Genomic DNA, 14,116 nt, shown 5'->3' on the forward strand with positions numbered 1-14,116 from the left:
AAAAAAAAAAAAGGTTGGGAACCCCTGGTATACAGGCTGCGTAAATGATCGCTCGACTCGCTACCACAGATATACTGTATAGGCCTATTTTAGAAACTTATTTGTTAGTTTAATTTTTTACCTTCTTTTTTCCATTCATAGGCTAAAGGATGGGACACCAAAAGTACGAGATTGTAAAAGGAAAGCAGATTTACGACGATTCCGATTATTTAATAAAGGTTGACACTTTACCGGTGACATATCCGTTCGAAATAATCCAAAAACCGTTGTTTCGACATTCGAACTAAGAGCGTCGTTGTCGACGGTTAATCCCGTCGAAAAGATCGTACAATATTAGCGTGACTAATTTAGCCAAAATCAGTGCCGAAGAGGAACTCGAGTTAGAGGGAAAATAAGTTTCGACGCGTTTTAGGGTTAGAGAAGTCTACAAATTGAAATTCTGACCTTTCCATTCATTCGCCTCTTCGGTTGAGCTTGTTACATATAATGTTGCCAGCGGGTTCAACCTTCGCTGTCGAATTTTGGAGGAGGAATATCTGCGACTAATAGGCCTACATAATGCAATTTGGCGCCATCGCGACTTGACATGTGACTGTGACCTAACCTAATGATCTAATATAGCCTATATATATATATATCTGAAATCCCTTGGTATATATATATAGGCTATATAGGCCTATATATATATTCCTACTATTCATCCCCGCTTCGCGTCACACACAGAACACAATAGAGAGGTTGAGGCGCACGTTTTAAACGTGTAAACGCCGTGTGACGTTCGGCGCCGCTTTCCCGTAAGCCTAAAAGTTTGACAATGGTGTTTGGATAGTCGGTGGAATCACGCTCGACATTCCAAACACCATCGTCAAACTTTTAGGCTTACGGGAAAGCGGCGCCGAACGTCACACGGCGTTTACACGTTTAAAACGTGCGCCTCAACCTCTCTATTGTGTTCTGTGTGTGACGCGAAGCGGGGATGAATAGTAGGAATATATATATAGGCCTATATAGCCTATATATATATACCAAGGGATTTCAGATATATATATATATAGGCTATATTAGATCATTAGGTTAGGTCACAGTCACATGTCAAGTCGCGATGGCGCCAAATTGCATTATGTAGGCCTATTAGTCGCAGATATTCCTCCTCCAAAATTCGACAGCGAAGGTTGAACCCGCTGGCAACATTATATGTAACAAGCTCAACCGAAGAGGCGAATGAATGGAAAGGTCAGAATTTCAATTTGTAGACTTCTCTAACCCTAAAACGCGTCGAAACTTATTTTCCCTCTAACTCGAGTTCCTCTTCGGCACTGATTTTGGCTAAATTAGTCACGCTAATATTGTACGATCTTTTCGACGGGATTAACCGTCGACAACGACGCTCTTAGTTCGAATGTCGAAACAACGGTTTTTGGATTATTTCGAACGGATACGTCACCGGTAAAGTGTCAACCTTTATTAAATAATCGGAATCGTCGTAAATCTGCTTTCCTTTTACAATCTCGTACTTTTGGTGTCCCATCCTTTAGCCTATGAATGGAAAAAAGAAGGTAAAAAATTAAACTAACAAATAAGTTTCTAAAATAGGCCTATACAGTATATCTGTGGTAGCGAGTCGAGCGATCATTTACGCAGCCTGTATACCAGGGGTTCCCAACCTTTTTTTTTTTTTTTTTTTTTGCATTGACCCATATACAAATTATTTTTTCAATCGAATTCCCTTAAAATGTTTATTTCCCAATNTACTTTTAACGTAGTTATTAACTAAATTTTATTAAAATTTATTAGAAGACACTCCGACAGTTCCCTTGTAAGAGCCAACTGGTGGTTATTTATTTTTATATTATAAAATGCTTAAGCTAAGAACGGGCCGAAATAAAGAGTTTTGTCGAGGAAACGAGGAGTACGCGAAACCCAATTAACGGAGGTAAACTACGGGAAATAATTAACTCTCGCCGCCCGATCTAGTTACGAGTTGGAAGAATGGAAGTCGTCAAACGAGTTTCTCGCATCGCCGCTTACCAAGACTTTTCGCCTTCCCCGTCGAAATTCGACGCAAAAAATAGCGACTTTTCCGGTAATTACGAGAACGTCGATTCGGCACCGAAACGATTCCTAAAACGAAACTTCCGGCCGGAATTTTCACTAAAAACGTGTAACTTATTTTAATTTTGCACATTTTCTATTCTTCGTTTTTTCTGCCTGGGGGTTTAATTGACCTTATACATTGGAAAAGCCAGTCTTTGTTTAGGTTTCCAATTATTCTTTCTACGGACGCGTGATTTATCGTAGTAGAATTTACATTTTCCTTTCGTTTTGTTTTTCCTTTACGAATATTTCCGTCGCGAGTTCGTAACTCGAATTGGTACGGGGCCTAAAACTCCGGCCAAATGCCAATAATCTACGTAACGATTTCCACCGACGAGTTCGTTCGGTCGCGCTCGGCAGTTTATAATTAAGATTTATTACGTAGATGTCCGTTTTAAACAATACCTTAGACGTCGCGTATTATTTTACGTCGATGGTAAAAATCGTTAAGGCAGCTTTTAAAATTGCCACGTAGGAAAATATCAAAAAACTTACTAACACACCTTATCTTTCAGCAGTAAGTTTTTTGATATTATAGTATGCAGTCTGGAACGATTTGTAGGAAAATATAACGGCGGTATGGACAGAAAACGATAAAACCTATTGGTCGGCCGTCCGACTTTTGATTTTCGTTCCGAACTCGGTTCTCGTACGTTAACCTATAGGAAACGAGAATTTTAAGTCATTTAAAAATCGATGTAGACGAGTGGCGCGATTGCGGTAGACACTTACTAACCGTTATAAATATTTAAATTACTCCGAAGGCGTGAATTTGTTTCCTTCCGGGAAAATGTCAGAAAAGGAAAACTTTTTCGCCATTATCACCGCGAAATGAAAAGAAAACGTCTGGGAACGATTGACGTCGTGCCGAACATTCGAGAACTAAACTGCCAGCCTCTTCAAATAATAATTTAGAAACACTTTTGAACCGTTTAGACAGCGCGCGAGCGTTGATAGATGTGGATCCGGGCTACCCCACCCGTCCTGGAAACCGATAGAGAAATGACAAACAAAATACGGAAGTTAATGTAATCTGTAATAATCGGAAAACTTAACGAAATTACAAGGGATAATATTGTTCTCTTACGAAGGTTTAAAAACTTTTCGACGATAAATTAAAGGTAGCGGATGTCAATATTAAACGCGCTTTTAGAACTGGAAAATTTAAACTGTTTGATTTTGAAGATAAGTTTATAAAAATGTTAGTAATTTAAAATTCATTAATGATGACTATTCGACCAGTACCGGAGCTGTGGGACTCTATGGAAAAGAAAAGAACGGTCTTTTTTGGGAATATAATTTATAATGGCCGATACGATGATCCGTATTTGGATAAAGACGATAATACGAAACTTCTCTTCTTCGGTATTGCGGGTTTACGTAATAAATTTCTGGAATCTGATATACAAAATGGTGGAAACGGACACACACAGTAGTTGAATCCATGTTCTCTCGTGATTATAAATTTTATCGTCACATATGTCGTAGCTGGAAAGCTTAATTGTCGGACTTAAACTGAATTCGGACACTGTATCGATTTTACAACTAGATACCGACGAATTAACCAACATTCGGTTAATAGTGTCCTATATTCCGCCCGATAATAACTACGACGTTGATTCCAAGAATACTTTGTTTCCTATAGAAAACTACTTTCTACGTGGAACTAACTTGATTTTATACGCAGATTTTAATAATAGAGGGAAATTTCTCTATCAATTTTTTTTGTGAAAATAACAGTTGCGCGTTTAAATGGATTACTGGCGGGAGATAAATAAGGTGATTTTACTTACCACGTAACTAAGGGAGGCGGTGTAATTGTTTTCGTCAGTGTTTCAACGTTAACTCTATTAAAAGAAATTCTACTTTCCTGAAAAAATGGATCGAATCTTTGGTTATTTCAATATATATAAAAGGCGACGCGTGTGACCCCAAAATTTATCGGCCTATATCTTTGGTTCCTGTAATTGGTAAACTATTTACGTCTTTATTAAATAAAAAATTAGAAGATTGGATTATTAAATGATATTTTGTCGGGAGCGAGCGGGTTTTCGAACCGGCCGATCTCTCCGGGATCAAATATTTGTATTAAACGCATTGATGCAATTGAAATTGCAAAAAAAAAAAAAAGGAAAACTTTATGCTGCTTTTGTAGACTTTAAATCTACATTTGTTACCGTTAGTCATAAAGTTTTATGATCTCTATTAGAAAGAATGGGTATGAATAAATAGTTTCTTGGCCTTATAATTGACATACTCCAAAACCACTGCGAGAGTAAAGATTTTAGCCGAAACGACCCATTCATTTAGTATTTACATTGGAGTTTTGCGGGGTGAGATTCTAAGCCCACTACTTTGTAATTTATATGTAAATGGGTTGATAGTGGAACTCGCTAAATATGACCTATCCGGGACTTCGCTAAATATGACTCTCTCCGATCGAGGCGAGTTACGTGTACTAATGTATGGTGACGACACCGCAATTCTTGCCGATACTCCACAAATGGTGCGAAAGAAAATTACGATTTTACGGGAATTCTATCGTGACTATGGCTTAACTATAGTCCTAAATGTTTCAAAAACAACAGCGATGGTGTTCGAGAAGGGTGGTAGATTATCACCTAGAGAGAGATGGTCTTTTAATAATCGGCCTATACGAGTCGTTTCCTATTACGTGTGCCCGGGAGAATTATTTTTGTCTTCTGGACAGTTTTTACGGACTAAAAATTATAGTATTCGCCAGACTAAAATGGCACTGGGTTCTATGCGGTCTATTCTTTCAAAAGCTAAAACTAATTCTGCTCATATTCGTATAAAATTATTTCACTCGATGATTTCATCCGTACTACTTTACGCTGTTCTTACGTATGCAATTATTTATCGCGATAAAATGGAAATTGCCCTCGCTTTATATCTTCGAAGTACAGTATTTTTACGTTGTACCATAAAATTCCAGCTTACGAGTTGCGATTGGAGTTTGGTGTTTTTAGAATATCGGTATTAATAATAAAAGCAATAGTTTCTTTGGATTAGACTGTTGAAACTACGGGATAACAGTTATGTTAAAGTAGTGTATCACGACTGTATAAATTGTCTCCAATGATGGATAATTCTACATATAACTGGACGTTGACATCGAAAAATCTGTTAGATCTACACGGTTTCTCATTTCTATGGTTGTCCCAAGATCCTCATATGATCGAAAGTTATCAAACATTAATTATAACTATGTTGCGAACAGAGCGTACAAGATCGGTCGTTGTTGGAAAAGAACAAGGATTTCCAATTATATCGTCGTTTTAAAACAACTTGTGTGAGGATTATTTGTTTATAGATATAAATTATGTAAAACGATTAATTCTACAGCCGAGATGTGGTGAAAATTATATTTTGAAGTATAAAACTAGACTAATAATAGACCCCGAGAGAATTTATAGTAACTGTAGTTCGCAAATGTATGAAACTTGGGAACGTGTTCTTTCACTGCATCAAATTTAAAACAAACAGGAAAAAAATATTTGACACGATTTAAATCCTGCAAAGATGTAATTCATTTATCGTTTTTCAAAAATTTATTATTACTGTATATTAATTTGTTAAATTGTAATAACTTCAGTTTTTAATTAATACTTTAGCCTCTTGTAATGAACTAAGGTTCGTACAATAAAGAATTGAATCGAAATTACTACGCGAGGTCGAGAAGGACGGAAGATGGCCTTCTTAAGAGACTTTCGCCTAACTTTTACATAATCGTAGGCGAATACCCCGTAAACGTAAATCCACCGACTCCGTTTTATACGGTATCCCGATAGAAACAGTCCTCGCTTAGCGGGTTTCCCTGTAAAATGTGCGTTGCGAGTATGGGAAAAAGGTCGCTAGTCGTCACGTACAATAATAATAATTATTATTCCTTCGTTCCTTAAAGGCAAAAGGGGGAGAAAGAGGAAGGACACGCGTACTGTACAGTACGTATAAATAACCACTGAATTCGACGAAAAACCACACTAGCCAAGCGAAACGGTCAATTTTTTTTTTGAAAATGTAATTCCCGTACAGAGTCTGCGCCATAAACGAAACGTTTGTACCGAGCTCGTGATCGACGACGAAATTGTCGACATTCGTAAATCCCGAGTAACGACTCCGACGTGGCGATATTTAGATTGCGTAGTAGATTGCCAATAGTTAATGCTACTTACTTAATTGATCTACTAATCGTTCGTGCTAATTAAATGGCTGCTAATTGTCTGGCTCTAAACTCTCGATTTAAGATATTTACGGGAGATGGGAAGATGGGCGAAGAAGAAATCACAATTTATCCGGTTTCAAATATCCAACGGTTCGACTTTCCAATACAAAACTGTTATTTTACGAAATCTTTTCCCGTTACAATCGGAGTATTGTTTGCAGCCGTAGCTGTTCGTAAACTTCTATCTCGATCCTTCAAATAAACTGAAAAGAAAATCGGGCTCGAAGGATCCCCGCCAGATAATCCTTTCTGTACTTCTTAAATCTCACAAATCGACAAATGTTCACACTTAATACGGGATGTGTTTAGAAAAGCGCGGTAAAATTAATCGCTTTGAATAATGGTTTTTCGGGTTTAAACTCCTCTTCGGCACTCGACGATTCCCTTAAAAATCTGGCCCCGATTAAAGCCAGAAAGAAATATTTTTATTTTAAAATTGATGCGTGAAAAGGCATATATAAGTATCGTATGCCGAGTACAAAATTTGTGGAATTTCTTTAAAATCCAAACAATTAAAACTAAAACGAATTTACCCGGCAGAGAGTCATTGTTAAAGATTTTATGTCGAAAAATGTGATGCGAAAACTAAAAATATGAATTAAAATAGAACAATGGGTTAAAACTATAATTGTCGAGACCCGGAATGCGTACAAAAACGATTATTCAAAGTGATTCATTTTACCGCACTCTTCTAAACACACCTCCCGCATAAAAGTTATCTCGGATAAGAGATACCACCGGGTTCTTCGTGGTTAAATAATTGTGACGAAGCTTCTCGTCTTGTTTTATTGTTGCGCTTTTTAAATCTCAACTCGACAAACGTAGCGCTTATTAATCAGTTTTTCTGCTAAGACGTTCCGCTAAAATAGGTGCAAAGTCGAAAGAAGGAGAAGAAATGGGACGGTAATTTCGAGGATTTAACCTCATTTCGACAATTGCGGAGGAAGGGGAGTGGCTTCTTTTGCCGAATCTCATCGCAGACGTGGAATATAAACGGCCCGTAGCGTCTCGATAGTCGACAGAATAACAATTTCTTGCTATATCGAATTAAAGATTTAAGATATTCCGTGTACGGGTTCGTTACACCGGGACAGATACAAAAAGTTCGTCGTCTCTTAAGAAAACCCTTTTACTACTTCGCACACTTTCTGGTAAAAACGGCAATTTCTCCCAAGTGTTCGGCTATCGGCTGCTAGATCGAAAAACGTCTGGCTCGGTCCTACTTTCCTCTCGTTGGTGCGCGGTCTAACGCGGCTGGACCAGTCGACCAATCTACGAACATCGACATTTTCGTTCCAACGAAGCAAAAATACAAGAAAATCCGTTTTGCTTGGTTTGCATATTCGGGCGAGACGAAAAGTTGCCGTCAATTCTTGGTGTTTTTATACCGGGTCAAGGCCTTCGTCTCGAAGGAGCGCATCTTCCTAGGTGGCTCTCCGATTCGTCCTTTAGGCCAAATAATCACTAATAACACCGAACGGCGATACAAACCGACCGTAATTGTTTCGAAAAGAACGAGAAACCGCAAAACCCAGTAGAGGAACTGCATCCTCCGTTATCTATCACAATAATCTATTGTTTTGGCAGGAGCGAGATGTTCGATGCCTTCCCAATCCCTGTACAGCCGCGTTAACGTCTCCGACAGTCATTTAATACCCGGGACCGCCGCTTCTTATTCCTGCGAAGAAGGTTACCGGCTCTTCGGGTACGTTTATTTTATTATTATTATTCTCAAACCTGTCTAAAACGGAAACGTCGGAACCTCTCGGCCACCCGCGACCTAAAGTAATTTTTCGGCGTAGCGACCAACGAATTTTAAATCTTAATTAATACCGTAACTGGCGGTGATAAAATCTGTAGTAGAGATGGCACTTCGTAAACGGTTTGGTGGATGCGATACCGTTCCGTCGTAGACAGGTTTTACGGTATTCGTATAGAACCAAGTACAATTTAATAATTACAAAAATTTATAGATCTTCGACGCGTAATTGTCTTTCGACGGGGACGTGGAGCGGAGAAGAACCAGTCTGTGGTAAAATACTAATAAAAATGTTTGTAAATTTATGTTTTCTAACTTTAATTTAACCATTGGAATTTGGAAGCGGTCAACGTGGCCCACGGAAAACCCTCCAACCAATCGAGCACGGCCAAGAACGGAGAATCGTTTCGAGCCAACGACGGACCCGCGGAGTCTTGCAGCGAAACCAAACTACAGACGTCCCCCTGGTGGAGCGTGGATCTGTTGCGTCCCTACAGAGTGAAATACGTACAAGTCACCAGTCGAAACTGTTGCGGTAATTCCTTTTATCTTCTCGTGTCCGCTTCTCCGATCGCTTAAAAATCCCGAGACATTCGTGGCTTTTTAAAGCGCGCAACCGGCTTCCGTCACAGTTTTATTTTTTATTGTCGGTACGGGAGGACGCCCTCGACTGTGTTATTTGTCGTTACGCATTAAAAACATAAGAAACACGCTTTCCTACGACGAACGATCGGCGCCGCCCGCGAGCTATAAAAAAGGCATCGTACCTACATTACGCAAGAAGTTAGGGAGAAGGGAATCCTGCCACAACGGTGTCCGGCAGTAAAGCCTTTCTCTACCGGCACCGTTCGAGTATTGCGGGAAAGACAAACCTTTTCCGACCGTGTTGTCACCGCCTTATGTTACATTTACTCGTATTCCAGCGTTTTATAACAACTTAACCGGAAATTTTCTTTATTTATTCAGCCGAATACCATTTATACGACATCGAAATTCGCGTGGGTAACAGCAGTTCCGACGCTAAACTGTGTATCTGGCATCCCGATATTTTACGTAAGTCGGACGAATTTTTAATCTGTTATTCATTTATTATTAATACTGTATTATATAATTACAACCGTAAACTATCCTTATTCGTTAATTATATTATATTTTGGAAGGTAACGGAGTGACGAAAACGTTGAAGTGCACCTATCCCAACGTAGGAAGATACGTTTACATTCAATTAGTGGGAGTGCGAGGAATTCTCTCTTTATGCGACGTCCAGATATTTACTACTCAAGGTTTTGATTTTTCTCGCGTTTAAATACTCGCTTATAAAACTACTAATTATAATTTATACAATTGGACAGAATTAGCCGTTAGCAGATGCGGCCGAGAGAAGAATCTAACGAATTTCGCCGTTTTCAACCGCACCTGTTACGAGTTCGTCACGCATCTCAGCGATTCCTTTCAAGCGGCCAGAAATTACTGTAGTAGTCACCGGGGTGATGTGATCCACGACGTCAAAAACAGCACCCAAAACTTCGTCTCGGCGGAACTGAAAAAGAGAAAAGACGATTTAAAGTCTTTGTTTTTTTGGTTGGGAGCTCGACTGGAGGAAAAGTATCGATCTTCCGACTGGTACTGGATTAACAGTAAGTTCGCTCTCCGACTCTAAAGGGGCGAGATTGCTGTTTGCAACAGGACAAAGTGTTGTTACTAAAACACTACACTATTCGACGTCCTTTGTTCCCCGTCGAATAAAGGACGAAAAGGACGAATAAAGGATGTCTAACAGTCTAGTGTTTTAGAAACGGCACTTCTCGTCGTGTGTCCAAAAAAAAAAACAAAAAGTAGAGAATTTTTTACCTTTTTAGTGAATATTTTTCAAATTTTAGAAGCGAAAATCGAGAGGTTTTCGTGGGCCGACGATCAACCCAACAATTACAACAAACAACAGAATTGTATCGTCTTGGACGGTAATAATAATTGGTTGTGGAATGACATCAGATGCGATTTGGACGACATTTCCTGGATTTGTCAGTACAGTAAGTCACCACTCTTCCATTCAACATCTCCGAGCAGATTTGATTCAAAATTTTAACTTCTGCTAAAGGGCCTTTCATATGTTACGTCGTGGTTAATCCCGGAGTGGGGATTAAACACATCCGCGAAGGTTGGTGACGTCGAGACGATGTCATCGCTACTTAACATTTTTATTGTCGTAGCCGTCGTACTTTTGACAGTTTAACGTTCTTCCTTCACAATCGAAGAAAAGCTCGAAGCATGCGGAATCAATCGGAAAGATTGAATAACTGGAGAGTGGGTCGAAACCACTAGAACTTGATATTTTATGTGTGTATCGTAAATTCCGATAACAATACGAAATTGATTATACTTCGATTTAATTGTCTATTTTATTAATAAATTGGAGTTGTGTCGATTACGATGTAATATCGAGGAGAAGGACTTTTACACCGACGACGCTCGACGACAGGAAGGAATGGGGGGATAAAAAAGATCGACTCATTTTCCCACGATGTAATATATGGACAGCCTCTATTCAGAAACGTAAGGAACACTTACGAGCTAAAAATTTTGAATTCAAAACGAACAGTTATTTATAGTGACACGGTCACAATGCCGGGCTGCAAATTTTTAATTTATTTCATTTAAAATTAATAGTGGCTCGCCCCCGTACATCATACTTTTCCTTTAACGGTAGAGTCGTACCGGTCTAAATTGTAGACCTGTAAATTCCCACTGTCGTCCGTCTGTCATTCCTTAATCTCGAGAACGGAATTAGATAGATGAAATCCGAGACCAGATATGGACACCTTAAGGGCGGGAGGGCCCGATTAACTATATAAAATCTTCCGACGCAAACCGGAAGTCACGTTATTTCGATTCAAAACTTCACCTCCGAAAGCAGTTAATAGGTGGCCGGTACTTCTCTACTGTTGAAGGAAAAGTATGATGCAAGCCACTATTAATTTTAAATGAAATAAATTAAAAATATGATTAAAATTGCAGCCCAGCATTGCCACCGTGTCACTATAAATAAATAAAAATAGCATTAAAAATATTTTTAATGCTATTTTTAAAATATTGTAATTTACCGGACTTTCAATTAATCAATGTTTAAACGACTCCTAATTAAGACGAATCGGGAGAACGATAGAAAAATATCGAAAAAATACGACGACGAGAAGACAAAAAAATATATTTTTACTAAAATAACTGATGGGTTTGAGATGAGAAAAGAATCGTAATTGTAACTATTTGTCTTTAAACGTTTGTTACTTATAATAATAATACAGTAGAACCTCGAAAACTCGTCCCTCGATAACTTAGCACTCCGGATAACTGGTCCACACCTTGGCAGGGCGAAAAAATCCTTAGTTAATTAATTTTCATTATAGACAGCTTTATAAAAGTATAAAAGCTCTCATAAAGTATTTTTCTGAGGTCTGTCTTATCAGGTAAATTACTGTACACAGTGTATTNAAGTTTAATGTTAGTGCTGTACGAGAATAAAATCTAGATTCTCTGTAAAGGATTCTATCAACGGAATAAATATTATTTATAAAAGATTTAAGCAATAAGGTGAGGCTACTTTGAAGATCCAGTGACTAAATAAGGATCATTGTAAAGGATTCTAGCAACAAAGTGTGATATATTTACAGCAAAGTGAGGATTATTGTAAAGATCTCTAGTGACATGTAAACTTAGATGTAGCGAGTTAATTCCTCACAAGACAAAATTAATTTGTTACATTGTTGACAAACGAAGAGGCGAATTTAAAACTGTATTCAACTATCTGCTGTAGTTCTACCATTGTTTCTTAATTTAATCTCAATTATCTGACATAATGGAGGGGAGAATATAATTGATATAATAAGTACATCCGGCTAGCAAAGGAGGAATATCAAGAAAAATGGCTGCAGGCTTGTAATTTTTGTGATAAATATTTTAAAAGAAAACAGAGATGAAATGTTCGATAAAGAAATAAAGTAAACCTTAATATTTTCGTGAGAGTTTACTCAATTCTCATCATTAAAACTCCACAGACACAAACAATGTAGCAAAACTATACCAATATTAAATTTATTAATTGTAGAATATAAATTTGTTTAAAAATATATAAAATATAAATAAATAAGTCATTTCTTTAGCGATTTAATAAATAAATTTGATTTAAGATGAAGAAATTCTTATTTTTTTTTTTTTTTGTTTGTTCATCAATTTCAATTTTGATTGCTATTCTTAAAGTAAAAAACATAAGAAATGATAAATAAATAAAAATAATAACAATAAAATAAGAAAATATTAATATTTAAATGATAAAAATGTAAAAAAACGGAGAAGGTAAAAAAGGGGAATTCATTTATTGTAAACAACAAACAAGACATAAACAAAATTTCCTATGAAAATATTAAATAAAATTGAATATAAAATATACATAAATTTATATAAATAAATAAAAAGTATATTAATAAAACTACATACATTTTTTACACTAAATTTTAGAAGAATATGATATTCATGAATTGTTTTTAAGAGAAACCAGTGAGTCTTTCTCGCATTTAATTCTAGTTTTAATAAAGTTTAGCTGTGTTTTTTAACTTGATTTTTTTAAATATATTTTTCAGAATTTTTCTTTAAATTTATCAGAAAATTGCCTAGAATATTCATTCTCAGTTGTGACAGGAATTTGCATAATCCATACGTTTATTAGCGAATGTGTTTCGTTAGTCGATATGGCAAAGCGATGAAATTTCATCCGATGGGAAACAAACTGCAGACTTTTATAGCTTCTAAAAATAATAAACACTTTCGATATATTTCTCTCGATATTAATTATAAATCATACGAAACGACAACTCTTAAGAACTTTTCTTTGTTTCTCTTCTCAGTTGCGTGCGTGTGTACTTACCTATAGAGACCTTTATTTTCATCTCTTGTTGCTAATTAGAACTTCGTTTTTACTTCTCTACGACGTTTTCTTTAAAAATTTTTTTTTAAATTGAATTAGAAAATATCTTATTTTCCTATTTTATATAAAATCTGATGTTAAAATGATTCGAAGTTTTTCTAACTTTCAAAAAATGTAAGAGTTACAATGAGCTTGTTATGAATATACTTTTTTTTTTTTTTTTTGTTTGCCCATATACAAATTATTTTTTCAATCGAATTCCCTTAAAATGTTTATTTCCCAATCCTTTTCCTAATATAGCAAATAAATTATTAAATCAGTTAATGAATTTCCCACCCGTTTGTTATTATTCTTATTTGAAAATTATCTGAAATTTTCGAAAAAGAACAGTAATTAATTGATTTTTTCACCAAAGAATCGATCCTTTCAAATTTCCGTTTCCATTGACCCCATCGGAGATTCCAACGGGTTTACCTCGACTCCGTTGGAAATCCCTGCTTCCGTTTTAAACGAAGGCGCGCTGTTTTTGAAATACCGGTGAATTCGAACGAACGTTGGTGACTTTAAAATAATTTGAACGTAATTAAAAGTGAAAAACGTTAATTTCGATATATTTTATCCGCCGCAGGATCCTTAAACTGTGGAACTCCGGACAGGAAAGAAAATTCCAGTTATTCCCCCATCCGGTACGACTATTCCGAAGGTCAAACAATTACTTACGATTGCGCCGATGGTTCCTTATTAATGGGAAACAAAACCAGGGAATGCGGAGCGGATGGATTTTGGAAGGGAGTTGCTCCGTCTTGCAAATGTATACAACAGTCCATTAGCCGTAACTACTCGACGTTGTATCGCATTTGTGATAATTCTATTCATTGTTTTTTTAAAATCAAGATGTGAACTGCGGTTCTCTTCAGGAAATAGAAAACGGTTTCATCGTGTACGACAACGACAGAACCAGTTTGGGTTCTACGGCTCGTTACATGTGCAACGTCAACTATACCTTGTCTAACGACGACATTTTCGTATGTAAATCGGACGGGAAGTGGCACGGGCATCTACCCGCCTGTTCTCGTAAGTCGACGTAAACGAATTTTAA

At 37.0% G+C, this 14,116-nt stretch overlaps 1 protein-coding gene across 1 annotated transcript in view; it reads left to right on the top strand.

Annotated features, from left to right (window-relative positions):
* Positions 1-14,116, top strand: part of LOC111636129 (CUB and sushi domain-containing protein 3-like) — a 29,464-nt gene that overhangs the window by 13,148 nt on the left and 2,200 nt on the right. The window contains exons 2-10 of the mRNA XM_023381307.1: positions 7,928-8,045; positions 8,314-8,372; positions 8,443-8,634; positions 9,066-9,152; positions 9,260-9,382; positions 9,452-9,736; positions 9,980-10,129; positions 13,646-13,828; positions 13,912-14,091. Coding sequence (XP_023237075.1) covers positions 7,928-8,045; positions 8,314-8,372; positions 8,443-8,634; positions 9,066-9,152; positions 9,260-9,382; positions 9,452-9,736; positions 9,980-10,129; positions 13,646-13,828; positions 13,912-14,091 — 1,377 coding nt within the window. The remainder of the gene's footprint in view (positions 1-7,927; positions 8,046-8,313; positions 8,373-8,442; positions 8,635-9,065; positions 9,153-9,259; positions 9,383-9,451; positions 9,737-9,979; positions 10,130-13,645; positions 13,829-13,911; positions 14,092-14,116) is intronic.

This window comes from Centruroides sculpturatus, unplaced genomic scaffold, assembly GCF_000671375.1.
Source record: "Centruroides sculpturatus isolate CEXI.00-Female unplaced genomic scaffold, Cexi_2.0 scaffold991, whole genome shotgun sequence".
In the NCBI taxonomy this organism is placed as follows: Eukaryota; Metazoa; Arthropoda; class Arachnida; order Scorpiones; family Buthidae; genus Centruroides; species Centruroides sculpturatus.